The sequence below is a fragment of the Strix uralensis genome, chromosome Z (assembly GCF_047716275.1).
Source record: "Strix uralensis isolate ZFMK-TIS-50842 chromosome Z, bStrUra1, whole genome shotgun sequence".
NCBI classification, from domain to species: Eukaryota; Metazoa; Chordata; class Aves; order Strigiformes; family Strigidae; genus Strix; species Strix uralensis.
In genome coordinates this window covers 57,878,309-57,903,320 of record NC_134012.1, presented here as the reverse complement: position 1 = coordinate 57,903,320, position 25,012 = coordinate 57,878,309, and the positions used below count along the sequence as shown (strand labels likewise).

Sequence of the window (25,012 nt, the reverse complement as noted above, 5' to 3'; positions counted from 1 at the left end):
GCAGCAGACCTGCCTGCAATAGGTGTACGCAGGTGGAGGGTGGCTGAGCTGCAGGAGGCGGTGAGAAGGCTGCATAGCATCAGGAGGGCTGAGAAGGAGTTAGATAGATGGTTCCAAGCACAATCTGCAGGGGGCCTGCAGCCCACAGCCAAACAGCCAAAAACTCCCTCATCGGCACACGGGGAACAAAAGGGGGCCAATAATGCAGGGGAATGGAAGCTTGCCATGGCAAGGACCTGCAGGAGGAAGGGACATTCCCCGAAGCCTGAGGTGCCCTTGCAGAACCGCTTCACTGCTCTGCAGACTGAAGAGGAAAGACCCGTCACTTCAGGAGAGATGCTGGAGCTGAGTAAGGCAGCCTGGTCTGCTCCTCATATAACAACCAGCACAATTAAGAAAAAGCAATGGTTGATAGCAGTAGGTGACCCTCTTCTGAGAGGTGTGGAGGCACCTGTCTGCTGACCTGATGCACTTTCTAGAGAGGTGTGCTGCTTACTGGGGGTTCAAATCAGGGATGTCACCAAGAGACTGCCAAGTCTCATACAGCCCACTATTATCCACTTCTGCTCTTTCACATGGACACTAACAATACAGCCAAGAGCAGTCTGAGGAGTATCATGGAGGACTACAGAGCCCTGGAAATGGCAGTAGGGGACTCTGTACTGCAAGTATTTCATCAGTCCTCCTGGTCAAAGAGAAGGGTTCTCAACGGACCAGTCAAATCTGATAAATTAATAATTGGTTATGGGACTGGTGCCACAGCCAGGGATTTGGCTCCTTAGACCGTGGCACTCACTCTGAGAAATGTGGCCTACTGGGAGTTGATGGGGTCCATCTGTCAGAGAAGGGGAAGAGCATATTCAGTCTTAAGCTTGCCAAGCTGGTGAAGAGGGCTTTAAACTAAAGCTGCTGAGGGAGGGGAACCTCAATCAATCCCACTCCTGCCAGTTTGATGCCAGTGCCAGCAATAGATGCCCAGAACCTGGAGAGCGATCACAGGTCAGCAGGAAAGAACCTGAAGAACTCTCTCTCCAGAAAGGAATTCCAGCCAGAGAGTCAGCTTCACTGGGGGCCCAACTTAAATGCCTCTATGCAAATATGTGTAGCATGGGGAATAAACAAGAGGAGGTAGAGACGTGCTCACACCTGCAGGGCTACAATCTTATTGGCATCACAGAGACATGGTGGGATGGCTCCTATGACTGGAATGTTGGAATGGAAGGACACAGGATCTTCAGGAAGACAGGCAGGGGAGATGAGGAGGGGGGGTTGCCCTCTATGTCAGTGACCAGCTGGAGTGCATGGAGCCCTGCCTGGGGGTGGATGAGGAGCCAATCTAGAGCTGAAGGGGAAGGCAGGGACAGGAGATGTTATAGCGGGGGTCTGCTACAGGTCACCCAACCAGGTAGCCTGAGCAGATGAGGCCCTCTATAGACAGATGGGAGCAGCCTCACATTCACAAGTTCTGGTTCTCATCACAGACTTCAACTACCCTGATACCTGTTGGAGGCACAACACAGCAGGGCATAAGCAATCCAGGATATTACCAGAATTCATTAACTCATTTTCTGAGTGATACAGGAGCCAACAAGGAGAGGTGCTACGCTGGACTTTGTTCTCACCCACAAGGAGGGGCTGGTGGGGATTGTGAAGCTCAAGGGAAGCCTTGGCTGCAGTGACCATGAAATGGTGGAGTTCAAGATCCTTAGGGCAGTGAAGAGGGGACACAGCAAGGTCGCTACCCTGGACTTCAGGAGAGCAGACTTTGGCCTCCTCACGGATCTGCTTGGCAGGGTAGCAGGGGATAAAGCCCTGGAGAGAAGAGGGGCCCAAGAAAGCTGGTTGATACTCAAGGATCACCTCCTCCAAGCTCAGGAGTGATGCACCCTGACAAAGAAGTCAGGTAAGAACACCAGGAGGCCTGCATGGATGATTCAAGGAGCTCCTGGGCAAGCTCAAGCATAAAAAGGAAGCCTACAGAGGGTGGAAGAAAGGACAGGTAGCCTGGGAGAAGTACAGAGAAATAGTTCAGGTAGCCAAGGATCAGGTTAAGAAGGCTAAAGCCCTGACAGAATTAAATCTGGCCAGGGACATCAAGGGCAACAAAAAAAGCTTTTACAGGTACATCGGTGATAAAGGCTAGGGAAATGTGAGGCCCTCTAGAAGGAAGAGGAAGACTTGTTTACCAGTCTCCCTGGTATGGAGATATGGAGAAGGCTGAGGTATCCAACGACTTTTTTGCCTCAGTATGCACTGGCAAGGCTCCAGACACGCTGTCCAAGATAGAGGAGCAGAGGCAGTGACTGGGAGAAGGATGAACTGTCCACTGTAAGAGAAGATCAGGTTTGAGACCATCTAAGGAACCTGATTGAGCACAAGTACATGGGACCTGATGAGATGCATCTGCAGGTCCTGAGGAAACTGTCAGCTGAAGTGGCTAAGCCACTATCCATCATATTTGAGAAGTTGTGGCAGTCTGGCAAAGTTCCCACTGACTGAAAAAGGGGAACCATAACCCCCATTTTTAAAAAGGGAAAGAAGGAAGACCCAGGGAACTACAGGCCAATCGGTCTCACTCTGTGCCCAGCAAGATCATGGAGTGGATCCTCCTGGAAACTATGCTAGGGCACATGGAAAATAAGGAAGTGATTGATGACAGCCAACATGGCTTCACTAAGGGCAAATTGTGCCTGATGAATTCGGTGGCTTTCTACAATGAGGTTACAGTACTGGTGGCTAAGGGAAGAACAACTGACATCATTTACCTGGACTTGTGCAAAGCTTTTGACACTGTCCCACATGACATCCTTTTCTCTAAATAAGAGAGACATGAATTTGACAGATGGATCACTCAGTGGATAAGGAATTGGCTCGATGGTCACACTCAGAGAGTTGCAGTCAATAGCTTAATGTCCAAGTGGAGAGCAGTGACGAGTGGCATTCCTCAGGGGTCGGTGTTGGGACCAGTGCTGTTAACTTCTTTGTTGGAGACATGGACAATGGAATTGAGTGCACCCTCAGCAAGTTCACCAACAACACCAAGCTGTGTGGTGGGATCAACATGCTGGAGGGAAGAAATGCCATTCAGAGCAACTTTGGCAGGCTTGAGAGGTGGGCCCATGCAAGCCTCATAAATTGCATATGGGTCAAGGCAATCCCAAGCGCAAATCCAGGCTGGGCAATGAGTGGATTGAGAGCAGCCCTGTGGAGAAGGACTTGGGAGTATTAGTGGACAGAAAGCTGACTATGAGCCAGCAATGTGCACTCACAGCCCAGAAAGCCAACCATATCCTGGGCTGCATCAAGAGGAGTGTGGCCAACGGGTTGAGAGAGGGGATTCTCCCCCTTTACTCCGCTCTTGTGAGACCCCACCTGGAGTGCTCTGGGGCCTCCAACACAAGAAGGACATGGACCTGCTCGAGCAGGTCCAGAGGAAGGCCACAAAGATGATCAGGGGCTGAGGCACGTCCCTTATGAGGACAGGCTGAGAGAGTTGGGGTTGTTCAGCCTGGAGAAGAGAAGGCCTATGGAGACCTTATGGCAGCCTTACAGTTCTTAAAGGGGGCCTACAGGAAAAATGGGGAGGTACTCTTATCAGAGAGTGTAGCAAGAGGACAAGGGGTAACAGTTTTAAACTGAAAGAGGGTAGATTTAGATTAGCTGTAAGGAAGAAATTTTTTACTGTGAGGGTGGTGAGTCACTGGAACAGGTTGCCCAGAGAGGTTGTGGATGCCCCTTCCCTGGAAGTGTTCAAGGTCAGGTTGGATGGGGCTTTGAGCAACCTCATCTAGTGGAAGGTGTCCCTGCCCATGGCAGTGGGGTTGGAACTAGATGATCTTTAAGGTCCCTTCCAACCCAAACCATTCTGATTCTATGATTAATGTTGAAGTGTCCCACTTTTTAGAAGTTAACCAGAAACAGTGTTGACAGAGGGCTGTGAGTGATGCTGACCATACATATTTTAAACAGTTGAAGTTGCAACTATAGACCAAAATTTTCAAATAATTGTGTCTAAAGGTAGGCACTTGTGTCTGCATCTTAATATGGCTAGTCCTTTAATTCAATTGGTAAGCACTGAAATTATTTCCTTGATTCTTGAGAAAGGAAAATTGTATCTGATGTATTGACACTTCTCTTTATGGGAGAATATATAACTTCATTTATTCCCTTGGCAACACCAATGCTAAGCTGGCTTGTGTAGTTGTATACAATACTTGCAGGATGCCTTTTATGGGAAGAAAACAGGATTTTACACATATACATTAAAGATATGGAGGATTTTATACATCCAGTCCATTTTCTTTCCCCTTCTTGGACTCATTAATTGTGTCCAACAAGTACAGTGTGTAATAAGACAATTATTTTCTTTACATCTTTTGCAAGGAAAAAATTATATTTTCTAGGGTTTATACTAAAAGTACTTGTAAGGATATAAAAACACTCTGATGGAAATCTCAGGGTACATCTTTTGTTCTGTACATAAGCTTCAAATAAGTTACAGCTCTCCTTTTAGGTGCCTGTAAATAATAGGCTACAATATTCCTACTTGCCATTTTTTTATCTGCTCCTTTTAAAATGTGAATCTTTGTCTCAAGGCCTGGTTCAAGTCTGTAGAAAATAAAATCTCAGATATTGTCTGCCAAGTCATTATTTCTTATCAGTTCTAGTGGTCCACATGGGGCAAAGAAATGTGAAATTTGCCAGAAGGGCTGTCCCTGAGATTGGAGGGGTGTCTTTTATCACTTTACAAAGATAGCTAGATTAAGCCATGGGCTTGCTTAGTTATTCAACGATTGAAGGATAGCTGTTGTTCTTGAACTGAGAGCCTTTCTTAAGCAGAACTTGCTTTGAAGTGTAAGCAAGCTCCAAGCGAGAACATATGGCAAATTCCCGTTTGAATATATGAAGTGGCATTTGCTATATGCAGCCTTTCAAAACCTTTCAGCTGTTCAGGAGATACTTCCAAGCCACATTAAACCTCTACAGTTGTGTAAACACAAGTGTGCGAGCTCCTGCTCTGGGTGGGACACCACCAGTACTGATACTCCTCTACTTCATCCTCTGTTTCTCCCCTCCTCCGCTCTCAAAATCCAATTTGACCTACAGGAACAAGCCAGGCAAAAAGGGTGCTAGTCGAATCCACTTGGCCATCTTTTCCATTTAGCTTTAGCAATATTCCATATTTAAAACTCTTCTATTGAGTGTAAAGCTTTGTAGATCAACATTTCTGATGGATTAGAAGCTGAGACCAGAAAGGTACATGTGCAGTAACTGATTCATTAATCCTGCCGCCTAAAGGACAGTGTTGCATGTCTCAGTCTCATAGTTTAGTAGAGGGAATGCATTTATGAACAGTCAGAAAAATTGATGTATGTGCCTCCAAAATAGAGTGGATGTATGAGTTAACTACAGTGCTAGAGAAGATGTGCGTAAAACTGTATCTTCTCACCAATACAAAGTGGACTCAATATGTGAGTCACTCAATATGTGACTCAAAACTTTGACACATATTTTAACAGAACAATTATTCCCAAGGCAAATTATATTAAGACCTATTGATGATAACTGTCATAATTCCAGGGAAGACACATTTATAGTTTTAACAGCAAAGAGCACCAGTCCTTTTGTATTCATGCAGCAGGTTAGAAATGCTACTGCACATTTGAGATGCAGATAGTGGTCAACAAATACAGAGGCTTTGCAGTCAAATTTGCATGGATTTAATTAAAGGTATTTTTTTACAAAATTACTTAAAAGGTCACAGAACAGTATCTGGTCATTTCTAATTGATTCTGAAGCTGTTTACATTGATTTTTCTTTTTGGTAGGTAATTGATTTAAAATGAATCAGCATAATAAAATTAAATTTCATAATAAAATGAAATCAAGAGCAGCCACACTGGGTCCTACCCTGGTTTAACTTCTCTAATTTGAAATCACACCTCTAGTTTTATTAATCTAATTTGGCATGTAGCAAAAAATCTGTCTGCTGAAATGGAAATTTTTTTTGGCGTATCCATAGAAATTGTTAATAAGATAACAATAGGAGATAGTAGTGAGTTACAATTAAAATATTTTCTGGAGTAAATAGAGAATAACTGAGAAGGCTTCCAACACAGTCACAGCAAGCCTTAAGCACTGTATGTCAACAGTTAGCTGGTATCCAGGAGCCAGTTTTGGCCAAACCAGTTAGTGGCCCAACAACCCTGCTCAGCAAAAGTGCTCCATGGGGATAGGAGCTGACCTGAAGCAAGCTCAGAAATGGTGGTGGGAGAGGCAAGGCAAATGGGAGAGGAGCAGCAGAGGGACTGTGACCAGTTCCCACCCATTGAAGTACATGGTATTTGGACATTGGATCCTGTGGTTTGATCTATCTCTGCCAGACTTGGAAATTAAAAACGTGTTCAGAATGTGCTCACAGTGGAGGTTTTCTCCTCTTCAACAGTGCAAAGTGATGCAGCTCTTCCACCCACGGCTACGTACCACTCCCACAACCACATTTCTTCCTTGAACAACTTTCTCCTTTTTCAGGACAGTAACCACACTGATTGGGTTTAAAAATATAAAAACAAGTGAAAATGTAAGTTTAAATTTTCTAGACTTGTTGCTGTCTTGTTCTTTATGGTCTGCTGTTGTTTTCCTGTCATCATGTTGTTGCTTGTTGCATTTTCTGGAGTCAGAGTAGCAGGTAGAATTGCTGTTTAGCTCCAAACACTTGCTGGTTGAAATTCACTTTAAAACATCTAATTATGTGTGCAGGCATGATTAAAGTGCAATGAAGCAACAAAAAAGGACATTATATAAATGGAAATAACTTCTATGAGTTTGCTTTCCCTAGAGCCAGCAGTGTGCATCTGTGTCAGCATCTGTATTATCCAAAATATTCATAAATGCAGTCATTAGTGAGATTAAGAAATTTCTTGATAACGTGTAGGTTACCTAAGTAAAAATGAGGGCTGATTATTAAAACCTGCCAAATGTTTTTACATTTTGTGGATGATAGGATGAAAGAACATAGTGATGAACACAATCAAAAACCAGTCCTAACTGGACATATAAAAGCTTCTAGCTTCACAGGTAAAATGTCATTCCTTAGCTAATTCCTGACCCTCAGGAAAGAGTTACAGGTATTCTGGTAATTGCTGTATGAACATGTTAACTGTGTGCTTGTAAACAATTTAAAAAAGCAGATCCAAGGTCAGGAATAGCAAAGAAATGGAGATTGAAATAGAAAACATCATTTTGCTAATTTGCAACTCTGTGGTGTACCCACACTCAATGGTGTTTGCACCCACTTCAGAAAGACACACAACTGGAGAAGACTACAGAAGAGAGCAGGGATGAGCAATAGTTTCAGGGTGAGGAATGATTGAATAATCCAATTGACTTCAGCCTGAGATCAGCAGAGCAAAGAGGTGCTAGAAAATATTTATTGGCATGTAGAAGGTAAACAGATATCAACTGTTGCATGCCTAGTCTTATAGTAATCCCTATATTAGTAGTTTCAATTACAGACATGTGAAAATGGAAAATTTACGATTTGATCAGCCTTTCCCAGTGCTTATGAATGCTTATGACCACATTTTGCTCTGCTCTGTAGAATTAGGAGTTTGTAAGTACGTTCAGGCCTGGTTACCCAAAGTGGTCTACAGGACATGAAGTAGGGAAAGACAGTAGCAGGAACTCTTTCTAACAACCCAAGACTAATTAATCTTGATAGATTTATTTCTTTTTTATCCTTGCAGACTTTGTGGCTTTGAACCATTTTATGATGAAAGGGGAGATCAGTACATGTTTAAGAGAATCCTGAACTGTGAATATGACTTTGTGTCCCCCTGGTGGGATGATGTTTCTCTGAATGCCAAGGATTTAGTAAGTAAACCAAAACTGAGACTGGAATATCTTTGCTGATATGCATTTGGCTAGTATCACTTCCACTGAGAAAGAGAGTCCATTTTGGGGTGGGGGCAGAAGAATTGGTTAATTAATGGGTCATATGGCTCCTTGCTTTTCTTCTTCTGATCTGTGATATATTATGGTGCTGTTAAATATCCCCTGTTAGTCCAGTGCTGTAATTTTGCCCTCAAAACCATGGATGTTCAAGTCCTTCTGTGAACTAAGCTACAGATTGTTGGCAGCTGTCACAGTGTTCATGTATGACTGCCCTTCATACTAGCTCTGAGGTTTTTCATTGTTCCTCTGCAAGGCAACTACCTTCAGGGGAACATAAAAACAAGCCCTATATTTTGTGCAGTTTTCAAGTCTGAACTTTGGAGGAAGAATATAAAAAGGAATGAAGCTCCCCCAGCCCTCCACCCTGGCTTTTGCTGACAGCCTTTTTCTGTCCATTTAAGCTCTTTCTCAGTAGATGGGGAATGACCCATTACTTTTTAATACGGTCCATTAGCAAAATATAAGGCCTGGCTTGCTCTCTGCACTGTATTCTTTTGTTACTGGATAAAATAAATTGGATCCAGGAGATACTGATCTGCAAAGATAGGTATGCTTGCGTTTGATTTTTAGTCAACAGTAACTTGCACAATTCAGTTATTTCATTAGCACTGAAGACACAAATGCTCAGTTCCATATTACTTATACAAACTGTGCCATAAAGTACTTCATAATTGGTGTTTGTAAAGTACTTCAGGATACCTCAAATGGAAGCATTGTAGAAGTTCAAAGTACTTTTTGTTGTTGTATTAGATATGAAGTTTTTCTAAAACACTATTTACTGCCTTGTGTCATCAAAACCCAGATAAACAGCAGCCTGCTGCAAAGCTGCTTGTTCATTGTAAACAGAGAGCTTTGGTCCAAACTGGTCCCTACCATTTTGCTACAGTAAAGCTCAGCGTTTCCGGTTTGAACGCTGTATAGCAAGTGTAGATAAGGATGAAGCCCATGATTCTCAAAACCCATGCAGTGGGCAGTTCTGGGGTGTTCAGTTGAAGTGATTTGCTTAACTTGACTTCTTCTGTGGACACACAGCAGGTATTCGTTATGATGCCTGTTCTTCTGCACACACTTCAGAGCACCGTCTTTCTTTAATAGCTTTTTCTAGGGAAATCTCAGCCCTAAAGCGTGTCCTCCCCTCACACTTGGGCACATAGTGGTGGTGGAGCCCTGTGCTATCACTTGCAGTCTGCTCCAAGAGGGTGTGCAGTTAGGAGACTTGTGTAAGTGTGGTTCTGCTGAGTACTATCTGTGTACTTCTTTACTCCATCCTCACCCTTCTTTTTTTTAAAAACACCACTTGTCCAGACATACAGCAAAAACGAGGAAAGGCAGCTTGACTGGACATACTTTGTACCCAGCAGTTTGTACCACCTTGACTCCCAGGGGTATGTCTACAGTGCCTTGTTCCCAAAAATGTCCTACTGTTGTGTTTGGAGAGGTGCAGTTTCACTGGTCTCAATAACATGGCATAAACAGCATTAGTTTCAGAGTGGACTAAGAGAGAAATACTTGTACAGTACTTTTTAGTTCATGTGTGCATAAAGTTTTACGGTGACTGAAAGAAACATTTAATTTGTGATGTACCTGGCAGTGACTGCATGGTACAAGTCTGCATGAGTTGCATACACTAGAATTTAAACTTCCTAATCCAGTTCAAATCCAAAAGTGGGGATACTGCTAAGAGAACTGCCTGGCTGGGGGTATTTTGAGAATCTCTCAGGGTTTGTTTGACAATTCAAACATACAACAGCCTATGACAGGTACAGGCCTGCTGCATTGGTATATACCCTTACAAATGTTGGTAACCGGTTGATTCTTTTTCTCTTCTCTTCCCCCTCAGTGGCTGTCTTATTCAGATGTTATTTATGGAGGACCAAGAAATGCCAGAAACAAAATACATACAAAGTCCTGAATGCAAATTCTTGTTGGTTTCTTAGAATGAGTTTCACTAAGATGCTTCCCAAACCAAGCCCCAGAATGCAAAGCTCAGTAAATGTAAATGAAGAATAAGGTTAACAGTCTTCTGTATTTCTTCCTTGTGATGCAGGTTAAAAAGTTGATTGTTTTAGACCCCAAGAAACGCCTCACCACTCTACAAGCTTTGCAGCACCCATGGGTCACAGGGAAGGCAGCAAACTTTGCACATATGGACAATGCACAAAAGAAACTTCAAGAATTCAATGCCCGGCGTAAACTTAAGGCAAGTCTCTGGACATAGTCTCTGTTTTGGCTATGAAAGCATGTAATTAAATTAGTATCCTTACAGAAACCTTGCACACTTTTCAAGACAACATTCCGTAGTGGTATGGAAGATTTTTTGTTTAAGAGGACTGATGATGATGAAAAAGCTGAAGCTGATTTAGTCAATGTCTGCAGCTAAACAAATAAAAATGTGTGAGGTTGATTGAAAACTATCTACACAGACGGAACTGCTGAGAATGTACACAGCTTTTGCAAATTCCTTGCCTTCCTTTCTTCCTTCCTTCTGTCCATCTGTCTGTCCCATACTGCTTGCGCATCCTTAGAGTACTGACCAGAAAGAACAAAATTCTGAGTAGCTTCTTCATGAGCATCCATAAATCTGGAAAATATTTAATCTACTATAGTATATTCTGCTCTGTAAGCCATCCTCAGGTTCTATACCTATCAACACAAAGCAGGATCTTAAGCCATCCTTCTTTATGACCTAGAGTCAGCATTTCAGATGTGTAGGTCCACAGAACGTGTGAGTTGAGATTTACAGACCCAAAACATGCATTTCCAAATGTGCAAACATGAGCAAATTGAGAGCAAATGTGCAATAGCATTCTTTATCTGGAAATTAAGCACTGCAAGGCAGGAGTGCAGGTGGGACCTGTGCTGAAAATAACATTAGGTTTTGAGTCACCAGTAGGCTACTTTACCATCTAAGTCTACATATCTACCATGGGAAGAAGCAGGGAAACATTTTTAGGTGCACACATCAGGCAGTTGGGCATCTAACTGATGTAACATCAGGAAACTTTCTTCTCCCTTAATCCCTTCTTCAGTTGTTAAAGATTTGTGTCTTCTTAGGAGAGACTTCCATGGATACTTCAACACAGAAATTATTACCAACAGCTACAGTGAAGCTGCCCTTGTAGCCCTGGGGAATAAGAGTAAGCATCTTGTCTGAGAGCTTTACAACCCCCGTGCAAAACCAAATTCACAAACAATGACCTTTAACTTTGTTTTCGCTCTTTTTTTTCAGTATTAGTAGGGAACAGAGAAACTCTACAGGGCAGAGAAGAAAGTTTTGTCATTTACTATGGTCTCAGACACTGTTGGTATAATTCACAGTGACTCTTTGCCCATGCAGAACTGACTAAACCTGTCTATTAACGTTGCCTTCAGAAAGATTTCTGTAGCCTTACAGCAGGATTGCTGTGGATTCACTGAAGATGCCATGCAACACTGGTATATCAAAATTATTTCAGAGCATGAGCAGAATCATAAATTTTATTATTTCTGAGTGAGCTGTTACATTCCCTGCCAAGGGAAACACATGCCCTTTTTGCATGTTTTGATTTTGATTATCTTTATATTTTTACACCTTTGATCACCAATGAGATTTTTTTGAAGCCCAGTTTATTTAGATCCCTAGAGTCAACCAATTTATACTCCTGTGTTTAAAAGCTGTTGCTTTTTATAAGTTTATCTCTTCACTGCTTTTCTGTTAAAGATTAAATGACCAAATCTCCAGTTATTAGGAGAATTAACTAGAGTTAGCACTTCTTGTAGAGTTAGTAGTTTTACACATATGTATGTATGAAATGAACCATAAATTTTTAGACGACTTCCTGTCCAAGATACAATAACAAAGCAGAAAAGCAGGTAGTGAATACATGCTTCAGTTGTTGTTTTGTTAGTAAGAATAATATAAAATTATCCTCTCTTTCCCAACCCAACATACAAGTTCAGCAGCAAGCTTTCTTTATGTAAAGACATAATTTTGTAGAATAATTCTAGAGCTCCCCGTCATGATTTGGTTATTCATAGATTGTGTTGAATTTGTTTCATAAACATTCACATGGCTAGTGAGAGTAAATTACTGTTGTGGTTTGAACTCAGCCAGTAGCAAATCACCATGTGGCCAGTTGTTTACTTCTCCCCCATCCCCGGTGAAATAGGGGAGGGAGAAAAGAAATTTGTAGGTTAAATAAAAAAAAATTTAGTAATACGAACAAAACCAACAGTAACAATAGTAGTCCAAAACAGGTAAAATGCAGCAGTGGCTCATCGAGCGGCAACCGGTACAGAGCCCGTCCCCAGCAGCGATTCGACTGCCAGAGAATCCCACCCAGTAGATCCAGAAACTGAAAACAAAAAACACTTGGTGGGAGAGCACTCGCCTGCCTATATACTGAGCATGACATCACATGACATGGAATACTCCAATGATTGATTGGGACCCGGCCCTTCAGCTGTGCTCCCTCTCAGCCCAAGGAAAGTTAACTCTATCCTGGCCGAAACCAGGACAATTACATTAAAAGTATCATTATACATTATAATATCATTGAGTGGCCTGTTCTGTTTGTAATCTGTTGTCCAAATCCCTTCACCACTAATGTGGATGTCTGTGATTTTCCTTTAAGAGGTCTAGACTCTTACTTTCAAAATTATTGCCACTTTTATTGGCTCATACCTTGTACTTTCACTTCAAATTCTACATTACCTGATTGTTCTTTCTTGCCAATGTTTATACAGTCTGTTTTCTCATTAGCATCCTCTTTTTCTTTTCTGGTTTTTTTTTTTTTTGCATGGTTACCTCTCCAAACCATTCACATTGCTTTACTCCTCATCCTTTCCTGCAGACCCACTTCTTCTGTGATGCTTAAGCAAAAAGCTAGCCAAATTAAAAATAGCTGGAGTTCTCATACACAGAGATTAGTATTTCTTTTCCTCACCTCTGTATGTTTGTTTTTTCAGGCAATAAAACTCTTCAAGGCAAGGGCTAGGATAACTGTCTTAATACATGTCTTCATTCTGTGACATTTATGTGATATGAGAGCCTATCACTAATGTGTACTTATCTGTATACACAGGAGGCTGCCTATATGCTCTGCACCATTGTGCTTGGCATATGCAACAGTGCAATAGTGATATTGTTTCCCCTTGAGACTTTTTAATGGAATATAATTAGTAATAATTAGTGATAATACTGTTGTTATTACTATTGCAGAAAATAACTTTCTTTTTGCCATCCAACACAGGAGATCTGAAGTAGTTTCTAAAAAGAAATGCAGCACGTTCAGCTGAAACAAAAAAATACTGTTCATGTTGGCCAACTTGTAACCTTGTGAAAGCAGCAATTTTAAACCTCAATCCAGTATTTCAGGTGGCCTTCTAAATCTTTCCAGGCCCTGGCAGGTATCTGAATGTGACATACCGTGAAGACTGAACGCTGTTACGTTCCCTAATGGGATGATGCAAAGGGTGCAGTGCTGGCAGACCTTGTCCTTGAAGGAATGTTTACTTGATCCTCTCTTTCTCAGGCTGCAGTAAAAGCTGTGGTGGCATCAACTCGCCTTGGCAGTGCCAGCAGTCACAGCACACACGACAGCAACAAGCCCAGCCGTAACCCGTCTCCCATCCATGACAGCAAACCCGAAGAGAAACCCACTCAGGAAGCAGAAGCAGCTCCAGAAGAAATGTCTTAGGTCAATGTCCTTCTTTGTTTCAGCTGAGATCTGTCATTTCATACACCAGCTAAATTGTCATTCAGCAAGAGAGATTTGTAAGCTTGGCCTCTCTGGTTCTGCTTTGGGGTGCCAAATGCACTGGTTGGTGATCCTACCTTCAATGCATGTGACTGCTTATGAAAATAGTAAACTGTTCCATAAGGCATGTCATGAAAACAGTTATTTGCAGTAATACTGGCAGGTGAAAACATGGGGATTAATAACTACCTACCATAATGTGTATAATTCATATACATCTATCCAGTGTTTCTAGAAGGCATTTGAAAGAAAATACTATTTAATTTGGTTTTATGGAAGTAAGTGTCTTCTGTAGGTCATGAGTTTCTTTGAACTGCTTCCTTCCAGATTCATAGTCCTGCAGCAGACAAATTGGAAGGAAATACCAAGCCAATGCTTTTAAAACTGATGTATGAAATAATGCTTTTTATCTGTAAAATTCAAAAAGTATTTGGGGATTTATATGCAAAAAACATTCCACTACTTCTGGGAAGAAATTGTATTGTTAGTTCCACTGGGCATGAAAATGTACGTTCCTCAAGCTTGTGCTGAGAATGCCTTATTCTGACTTTTCCTGTTTATATACAGTATTTTAATGACAACCAAAATGACTCAGATTTCCGCCATTTCATTGTCTAGTAAAGGGTTAGCTAAACAAAGTGATAGACTAAAAGAAGATTAGAGTAGATTCAAATTTCTGAAATACCGCTATATTTACTCATTGATTTCTAAACTGTGCAGCTAGAAGACGTTTTTATAGGGCCTAAGGAAATAATCTGCAATTATACAAGTTGTAAATGCTTGACGGAAGCTATTCCACAATTTAATGATTTTGCTCTGGGGAAACACTCCTACACAAGTTCTGGGAGCAAGTAGTATAATCTAGCTGCTTCCTAGATAGTTTAACCTCATGAGTAACCAGTTTCCACTTGTCAGCATAATTAGTCCAGATTTTCCTAACAAAGGGCCCTTCCTGTAAAGTGATCCACCAGTACAGATCTTGCATCCACCCAGAGCTCCCGTGTCTTACTTTAAAAGCTGTGTGCATGGATCAGCTTGCAAAATTAGGGTCAGGCTCTTCAGCTATCTTGATTTTTTTGTTGAACGTAACTGATAGGAATTGAAAAACTAACATGCATCAGTGTGTATAACTGTTTACATTTGTTTGTTATCACTTTGATAACACGTGAATTTCATAATGTTATTGATATATTACAGAAATAGCAAAAAGAATCTGATGTACAATGTCATTTGTGTTTGTTAAACTTTTTAACACTGATAGTTACTTAACATCTAATACACTCAACATTCCTCTTTTGCTTTAATTGTTTTTATGTTAAGTTAGGCCTTGCACAACTTGCCTTGAAAGAATATATCAGATACTGAAAAAGACAAGTCATTAATAAAGTATTCAGTAGCTATATTTCTTGATGAAATTAAAGGATACTACAATGTCATTCATGTGGTAGATTTGATAAATAAAATGTAATCTAGATTAATATAAAAGGGAAGATTAAAGATACTGTCTTTACTAGGTGAGAATGCATGCTAATGAATGTATTGTACTTGAGATTTTTTTTTATCCTTTTCTTATAAGTCTTTGAACTTGTACAATAATATTTGCTAATTAAGCACAGTTGAAATTTAAAGAACATGAATCCATCCTTTTCCCACTCTGAGGTCAGCTGAAACAGCTGCTGGGGGCATGGCAGCTGTGAAAAGGCCAACAAGACACTTTAGCATATTTTCCCTTGAAAACAATTACAGTAAGACTAATCACTTTGGAGAAGGTGATAAGTACATCCACCTGTCTCACTTCTTACTGTCTTTCTTATCTCCTGCAAGGTAACTGCAGGACGAATGCATTTCCCAGTCACAGGTCTCCTCCCCCTGTTACAGTGATGAAGCTAATCTGAATTCAGTTGGTGGGGAGGTTTGAGGGAGAGGTTGGATTTCTGTAATGTTTCCTCTTCTGTTTGAGATAGTTGCTTCTAATCAGCGGAAGTGGAGCCAGCTGCACAGTCATTGCACATCTATGAGTGCTTGGGAAGCAATATCTTCATCTAAGGCATGGTCTGTAGAGCTGAAAAGTAGTCCCAGCTGATTCTTATTCTTTGCTGAATTATACCATAGCATATCATAAATATGAACTGATGCCATGCAATTAGAGACCTCTTTGTGACGACATGGTCTCAGAGGCAGCTCAGTCTTGTGCATAAAGGCTCTGGGGCTTCATTGGTTTTGCTTAGTTTTCTTTTATTATACTCAATATAAAACAATCAGGTTGTCTGTGCTGAATAAATTAGCAATGTGACTCAGTAAAGTAGTATGCCTAGCCTATGTATGAGAGTACTATACAGAACGAAGAGCAGCACTAGGCTGTATGCATGTAACTGAAGAAAGGAGTGTTACGAGCGTGGTCTTTGTCTGAAAAATCACTTCCTGCTGTCATCTGCCATCATTCAGACTTGGGAGTGCAACATCAGTGTCTTAATGTGGCTGAAAAATAGGAACACACCTGAAAACTACTGGAGGTGACCAGTTCCACATCTGTGGTTGTAAATTACTGATGCTCTTTTCTGTTGAAATCCTAAATTTTAATTTTTTAAAATGTTCAACATATTAGCAAAGTCCTTCAAGTACAAAAGGGAACCTTGCCATCTTTTTAAAGTATTTGAATTTAGCCAAACTTTTCCTTAGAGGCAGATTGTAGTATTAGCCTGTTAAAGTTTTTATATTTGAGAGCTAGGCTGAGGATCTGATGGTGGTTAAATGGCTAACAATGTCCTGCCTTTGCACAGTAACAGGGATTTTTACAAGTTCACAAAGATTCACTCCAAAGTAGAACAGATTTTCTGTGATTTCAAACAATTTTGCTTTGAGATTTTGTGGATGACACAATAGATTACACTGCATGAGCCCAGTGCTGGTTTGTTAACTGAAGTTTGTACTTTACATTGTGCAAGCATGCTGTAAAGACATTTACAGCATGTGCTGTAAAGCTTGCACACTGTATAACCAAACTTTTGAATGCAAAAGAGAATCAAGGCAAAAGTTTGTGATACAGCATGTGCTTCAGAAGAAGGGTGTACTAAGGGCTCTGTCCCCACGAACAAGCAGGCTGTCAGGCATGTGGAGAGGAGTGACAAAAACTGCCCAGCATCCCTTTTGCAAGGACCCCAAGCCTTGGTGAATAAAGCAAAGAGCTCTGAAAAGCCGTGTGGTACTGGAGCAGGATAAAGCAGTAACCAAAAACTTTTTGGAATGGGCTCAAATGTGCAGGGAGTCCCAGGCTGGAGAAGGCTGTGGCTCACTGGTGGCTGGGCCTTGGCAATTGCCAAATAAAGGTCCTTCTACAATTCACACTGTGAGTGAAACACAGATGCAGCTGGCAGCTGTGGGGGAAGTGAGGACAACACTGCATTTTCTGCAGCCCAGCATCAGGGAAAGGGAAGATGCTGGGAGTTGTCTGTGTCTATCACAGCAGATGGATAGCAGTATTGGCTAAGCAGCAAATGCAGGACGCTGGAGAATAAACACCCATTTCCAAGTAACAATTGGCAACTGGCACTCAGCTGCTGCACGTGTCCTGGGGCATGCTGTTACGAAGAGCCCTGCAGTGCAGCTCTCAGGTTTTTTTGAGAGTGGCATGTGAAAGTGTAGGGTTGAGGACTCCCAGCAGATCGTTGCACAGTGTCCTGCATATTGCCTGCTTACAAAGTGACAGACTCACAAGTCTGAGTGCAGTGCCTTGACGCCTGGCTTGTGCAGAGGCCATGTTTTTTTCCTGGTGAAGAAGTCAAGTTTTGTGTGGCTGAGTCTACCTTGTTGCTGCTCAGGTTACAAGTGTATAGCTTATGTAAGCATGGCATTCAGGTAACAAAAATTATCTTATATGGTAGAAAAGCAGGAATGAGACTGACCAAACAAGATGCACAGTTGGACCTAGAGCACAATGGCAGTGATACCAGCAAGTCCTGAATATCCCAAAGGTAAACAAAGAGACAGCTAAGAACATTCTTAAAGTTACTTTATAAAATAATAATAGCTCAAAGAATGTCCTTTCCTCTCTTTTGGAGTAGTTTCAGTTAGAACATAGAACCATAATCGTGAGAGTTAATTCTGCTTTTGTATAAAGAAATTTAGCTTCCCTGGGAAGCCCCTGCACAATATAATGTTGCATTGAACAAAAAACATCAGCTGCATTGCAAAATAACAAGAAAGTAAAATGAGAAGGAATGAAGAGAAAAATAGGAATAAAATAATTACCTAGTCTAGTTACATCTGGAGCATAAAGATCTTAGTACCAGAACATGTATGAACTTTTACTGACAAGACTCTAGATTCTGCACATAAGCAAAATTGTGCTTTAAATCTGGGAGGTAAAAGTTCTGTCCAGAGTAATTCAGTAAAGATTGATGGAGGGTCAGTGCAAATATGAAAAGCATCCCTTGGACTGTGAATCCTCTAACTTATATAAGGATGAAATGATGTACATGCCAATAACTAAAAATCCAGCAAAAGCAAAAAAGCCAAAACTTGCACTGCATTGCATTCTGGCCTTCCACAGTGGAACAGAAAACATGGACGCAGTCATGAACTTAGTAATTATTGGAAGACATTGAGATAATGTGGGGATAGGCATAGTGCAGAAGAGGGAACAGAATGGAATAGTCAAAGTGGTCCAATTCTGAACTTATCAACAAAATTATATATTAATATATATATACATGAACACAAAAATATATAAATTTATCAAAAGAGAGGCAGAGACTGCTGAACAGTCTATAAGAGTCATGTCTGCATAAACAGTTGCAGTAACTTTTAGGCCGTCTTTTGTCCTTTGCCAGCATTACTCAGCTGGAACCAAAACTGCAGCATTCTTTTTTTAACATTCTTTTTTACATGGATCATCGCTGGATGAAATTCAGTGTAATGGATATCAAGGTATGAAAAATTAATAAATACAGTGGTACAGAGTTTTCCCTAGCGCTGGAACCTTCATACCAAGACACAGCTGGGAAAATGAGTGCTTCAGTGCCCTTGTCCTTTCGCATGGTCAGGACATGGGCTGGAGTGACAACACAAGCACAGCATTTTGCGATGGGTTAGAGCTGCCCTAAACTGCACCAGAGGCCCCTGCCCAGTGATGCTCCATCCACAGCACATGTGACTGAGAACTGACAAACCCTTAACTTATATATCAGGAAGATGTTTACTGTCCAAGGTATATTAAACAGCATGTGTTTACTCCTATTAGCATAGAGCTTCTCCCATAGTATCAGCTACTTTTTTCCATCTGTCTGAGAAATTACAGCATTCCAGAGCATTGTATGATGATACATAAAGGGCAAAGCTTAAAAGAAAGGGATCTTTTCTGTTTTTCCATTTGAAACTGTGGTTTCAAGAACAAGTGTTAACATGCATTCATGGCCAAATGGCTTGTTGTTTTTCTTCCCCTTTATGCTTCATCTTTTTCCTGGCCCTGGACCCCATGAGGCATCCAGGAAGAGCTGTCAGCTGCCGATCCGTGGAAAAGAGCCATCTGATGCTTTGCAGGTTTCAGCTGCGCTGCCCTGACAAATCTGCTGTTGCCCTTGGGTCTGTCAGATGGTTTCACTCATGCTCTTTGAGTTGCTTGTGCTCCCAAAAGAGTCTGGGTTTTACTGGTCAAGTATAAATATATTCCTCTGTGAACCACTCTTGGTGAAATTTGTCGTTGCCAGTTAGTACCCAGGGAGACGTGTTTGTCCTTTCCCTCCTAGACTCATGCTGTTTTCTGGCATCTTCTGTTAGCTTTCTCAAGAGCCTATACCTGGCTGACAGAAATCACCCAGTGCTGTCAACAAATGCCAGACAGAACCAGAAAAGAATTCAGCTCCTTGAGTTAGTTTCCCAATAGAAAATGAAGGCATCTGAGCTGCTGTAGATGCTTTGGCTGTACGAGCTGCTAAAGCTCAGGGTGAGGTGTCAGGGCAAAGTAGCACAGGAACAGCCAGCTTCTGCTCCTCAGCACCAGGAAGCTCATTCATCAACAGCATCATTTTCCTTCGGTGGAGAAGATGTGGTTTAGGTCAATCCAAAGAAGCCATCAGGCTTAGGAACTCTGAAAAATATCATGTGTGCTACAACCAATGATCTTCTTAATATCATTCACTTAATACCAGTTGATCTACTTAGTATTGTATTTTACGCAGTGTTCCCACTTGCAGTGTTAGCAGAAGAAAGAGCAAAGTCATTTCATAACACTTGGTCTCATTTGTTGTCTGGAACTGTAAATAATGATTGGTTTGTAATACAAAACTGTGTGGAGCCAATCATTGCATCTGCATATGTACACACAGGGAAAGTCTATCAAAGAGAAAAAAGACTAATTCTAATCCCCATGTTGGGGGGATCTAGGATGGCTCTCCTAATTGAAATTACTGTGTCATAGACTTTGCTGAGGCAAGTCATTGGGTATGATTTACAGCTGCAAATGGCATGTGCCCTATCTCAGAGACAATATGCTTCAGTAGCCATTGATTTGTATATATTCATCCACAGAACTCTGTCTGCTTTATCATATCAGCCCACAGTATCCTCTGTCCTTTTGAGCTACTCCTTCCAAAAGAAAGCTTTTTCATTTATCTAGGAAATTTAAACTGATTGTGCACAAAGTCAACAGTTATTCATCCATGTCTCCTTGATACTGCAGCCCCGAGGGAGGCTCTCTTCTGACCCCTGTCAAAGCAATAGTGTTGGGCACCACATTAGTTGTGATGAGGTAATGTTGTTTTAATCCTGCCCAAGGAATTCTCTCTCTCCCCCTTGGACTGTAGGTTTTGCCAGATGAGCTGTAGGTTTTGCAAATGTCCAGTGATTAAATTACCTGATCAAATTACCATACTTAACTAACCAAACAGGCTGTATGAAGAGTAAAGCGCAAACACCCGTGGCTGTTTAAGAGCTGTGTATCTGAGACATTCCTTTTTAAGCTCTATCTTACACTTTTACTTGAAGTTAACCAAAATGACTAGGCCCATTTCAATCGGCCTAGTCACAGTAATAAAGGCACCTGTGTGAGAATATCTTTGCAGATTAAGGCACAGTTTTTACAGACATTAACCACAAAACCTTCTAAATGTTAGCTCCAAATAGCTGCATTGCACTGTGAGAAATTATAGTTACTACACTTGAAAGAACCAGGGTATCTAGGAAAAAACAGATCCCAAGGCATGATTGTGTTACTTAAAAATTTTTACTAATTTTACATGAATGAGCACAAACACCACAACAAATCCCTAAGTACCACCGAGCATTAAATGCCCACAACAAAAACACCATAAGATTTTGCTACGGAACACATCAAAGAGAGCTCCTTCTTAGCTTTGTCTGGACAAGGAACAAGGTGAAGTGTCTATAAGTGTTTCCTCCAAGGTCTCAGACTCCCTGATTTCTGTTGTTTTCCAGACATTCCCATCAGCCATGTCTATGAAAGTAGCGCAAATGTATCCAGCACCAGCCTCCTCTAGATGGAAAAACCTCACCACTGACCCCACTTCTCATTTGTATGACATCAAAGCTGTTTTGTTTGTACTATTAATATGACTCCCAGTCTCTTCCTCAGCTTGCTATGGGGCCTAGAATAGTCTTTAATGGTGAATGGCAGTTTGTCAAGAAACATTGCATGAAACTAAGCAAAGGGATTGTATGCATATTTAGAAAAAATATCTTTGAAGGATTTTCTAAATCCTGCTGCAGCAGTGTCCTCACTGACAAGTGTCTTCCTTGGGAATGACAAGTGACCCATGGGACGCTGCAGAGGGTCCCAGGCTGGTGCCACCACCAACCTACTGTCCTCAGTGTAGTGATGGGTGCCTTTTTTGCGCTGCTCAAATCTTTACTATCTTGGCTGCAGGGAAACAATAACTACAAACTAAGATATTTTTTACTGAAAGTAAATGGACAAGAACAGTTAAACTACTAGCTGGTGAGAACTAACCCCAGCTGTGTCTTCATGTATTATGCACAACAGGAGCCACTTCCTTGTTCACTCTGCATGCTTATGAGAAGTCATGCTAATGCTTCTGATTAAAGAGCAGAAATTTCATGTATTGTTCCATAAGGGATGTTGTTTTGGGATTGGGATTGTTTAGGGTTTTTTCAGAATACACAGTTTGGAGAGGTCTGTGCTTGTGAGAAAATTAACTTTGAGGTGATTAGGTGCTCAGGAAGAAGGACAGATGGAGAGGTGAAGGGTGAACCCTAGTCCCTAAGACTAAGATAAATAGAATGGTCTTTCAGAACAGCAAGGGTGGCTGATCCAGCTTGCAAGGGAGTGGGAGAAGAGGGGAAAAGTCACTGAATCTGTCTCACCTGGGGGAAGCAGTTTGTTAGTCCCAAGGAGCAATACCATCATGCCCTTGCAAGCATGGGAAGCACCAAGCAGAATGTGGCAGGCTGCTCCAGACTCACAGTAAGGTGCTCATCGGTTTAAGCTTGTTTTAACCTGGAGAAGTGTGATACATTAAGGGCTTGTGTCCGGCTTGCCCTTGGTTTGGAGGGTCCTGGGTGGCTCTTGGCTTTAAGGCTAGATAAAGACCAGACTGTTAAGCAGGAAGTTATGTGCTTCTGTTAGTTCAAGAGGAGTGTATACTGCATGGATAGGGTATGTACTGATGCATCCAAGACAGACAAATGGTGCTATTGACTTGTAACACAAAGTATTTTATAAGTCTGTTACAGAAGTTCGTTGATCCCAGAGAAATGGCAGGTGGATTCTTAGTAATAACAGTGAAAAATGTCATGTATCTATTAGACTTTCTCAAATTAGCTCTATTTCCTGTGTACCTGACTCCTTCTTTTACTGCTTATTGTGTAAGAAATCCTGTGCTGTCAACACTGTTTGCTTGTACTAGCAAAGATGTTAGCTAATAAATAGAAGTTTATAGACCGCTTGTTTAACTGTACACTTTTACTTCAGACTAAGCCTATTTGTGTAGTAACTTTTCTGATACTGTGCAAATGAACCAGAGAGAAATTGGAAGCAGAAAAAATTGACATTTTATTGTTTCAGTGTATTCTATTTGGGACTAATGTACCTGCTTGTGTGTTTGCATGGAAATGCTAATGAGCCATGAGAATATACTTTAATGGTGGGAAGTCTATTTTTAATAAGTGGCTTGCATGACTGATCTGATGCTGAATAAAGTAGTAAATGTAGAAATGCTTACATCTATTATTTGCTGACAGCTAATGCTCAGAGTAAGATAAAGGACAATGGTCATCATTATAGGGAGATGTAATGATGGGTGTTATCATTTATATAGCAGTCTTGAATGAATTCCAACTTGGCATAGCATTTCTCTTTCTCCTCTTCCCTCAAAACCTTAGCAGTTGGATAACAAACTAAATCTGTTTTTAGTGGTAGAATACAGAACTAGGTGGCTGGAAGGACTACTGCATTTTCAAAAAGCATTTGACACAGTTCCCCATAGAATTCTCATAGAAAAACTGACTGCTCATGGCCTGGATGAACGAACGGTCTGCTGGGTCAAGCACTGGATGAATGGATGGATGGTCCCAAAGAGTGATGGTCAATGGAGCTAAATCCAGCTGGTGGCCGGTCACAAGTGATGTTTCTCAGGGCTCGATGTTGGGGCCATTTCTGTTCAACATCTTTATTGATGATCTTGATAAGGACATAGAGTGTATCATCAGTAAACTTGCAGATGGCACCAAGTTAAGTGGGAGTGTCAATCTGCATGAGGATAGGGAGGCTCTACAGAGACTTGGATAGGTTGGATTGGTGGGCCAACATCAACGGGATGAGCTTCAACAAGGCCAAGTGCCAGGTCCTGCACTTGGGCCACAACAACCCCATGCATCGCTACAGGCTTGGGGAGGTGTGGCTGGAGAGCTGTCTGGAAGAGAAGGATCTGGGGGTTCTAATTGACAAGCAGCTGAACATGAGCCAGCAGTGTGCCCAGGTGGCCAAGAAAGCCAACGGCATCCTGGCTTGGATTAGAAATAGTGTGACCAGCAGAAGTAGGGAGGTGATAGTCCCCCTGTATTCTGCACTGGTGAGGCCACACCTGGAGTATTGTGTCCAGTTTTGGGCACCTCAATACCAGAGAGATATCGAGGTGCTGGAGCGAGTGCAGAGGAGGGCAACGAAGCTGGTGAAGGGCCTGGAGAATAAATCCTATGAGGCGCGATTGAAGGAGCAGGGACTGTTCCATCTGAGGAGGAGAAGGCTGAGGGGAGACCTCATCACTCTCTACACCTACCTGAAAGGACATTGTAGAGAGGTTGGTGCTGGTCTCTTCTCACAGGTAGTTAGCGATGGAACAAGAGGGAATGGCTTTAAACTGCAACAGGGGAGGTTTGGACTGGACATTAGGAAAAAATTTTTCACAGAAAGAGTGGTCAGACAGTGGAATAGGCTGCCCAGGGAGGTGGTGGAGTCACCATCCCTGGATGTGTTTAAGGGTCATTTGGATGAGATGTTGGGGGATATGGTGTAGGGGAGAACTTTGTAGGGTAGGGCTGATGGTTGGACTCGATGATCCCAAGGGTCTTTTCCAACCTGAATGATTCTGTGATTCTGTGTGAAAGACCTTTGTAAGGTTGTCCAGGCTATCCCTGTGCCCCAGAGAGGGTTAGACAAGATGCTTGTCACACTTGTTTTTAAAGACCTACAGCAATGAAGACATTGCCACTTCCTTTTGCAATCTACCAGATACTATTGCTACTCTTATGACTGCAAAGTATTTTATAAAGTTCTGAGTCTTTTTGTTGCCATTAACATTTCGTCTATCATGGTGATCTGTTTTCTGCAAGCATTTCTTATGAATCCAAAGGTTATTAAAATTCTTCTTTGTTCAGCATCCTCCTCTCTCAGCAGCACAAACTAAGTCCTTCCCCACAGGTCATGCACCCTAGGCCTCTCACTGCCCTTCTTGCTTGCATACAGATTTTCTCCCTGTAATTGACTACTCTCTGTCTTGAACTGTGTAGCCAAAACCTATATAGACCAAAGCTGCATTAGTACCTGAGCAAAGGCCTTGGCAAGACTGACGTGTTGGAAGGGTTATTTTTTGTTTCTCTGTTGTTTTCATATCTGTCATATAGCACCCTCAGTGGTGTTCCCTCCTGCTTAGTTTGCCATGGGCCACAACTGCCATGGGTCTGCAGAACGGCTGCGTGTCCAGTTGGCCACTGTCTTGTACTGGCACAGATTGTTATTCCTGCCACCTACAACTCCTTAGGTTTGCAGACTGCTTGAATGCAGAGTCTTTTCACACCCCTTTGTGGGAGATGATTATTCAAAACCCCTGAGTAAATGACGATAAGCTCTGC

The 25,012-nt window shown here is 41.8% G+C and overlaps 1 protein-coding gene across 1 annotated transcript in view; it reads left to right on the top strand.

Moving 5' to 3' along the window:
* Positions 1–22,877, top strand: part of CAMK4 (calcium/calmodulin dependent protein kinase IV) — a 197,805-nt gene extending 174,928 nt beyond the window's left edge. The window contains exons 9-11 of the mRNA XM_074857311.1: positions 7,745–7,871; positions 10,000–10,152; positions 13,466–22,877. Of these exons, the coding sequence (XP_074713412.1) occupies positions 7,745–7,871; positions 10,000–10,152; positions 13,466–13,630 (445 nt within the window). The 3' untranslated portion in view covers positions 13,631–22,877. The remainder of the gene's footprint in view (positions 1–7,744; positions 7,872–9,999; positions 10,153–13,465) is intronic.
* Positions 22,878–25,012: the final 2,135 nt, after the last annotated feature.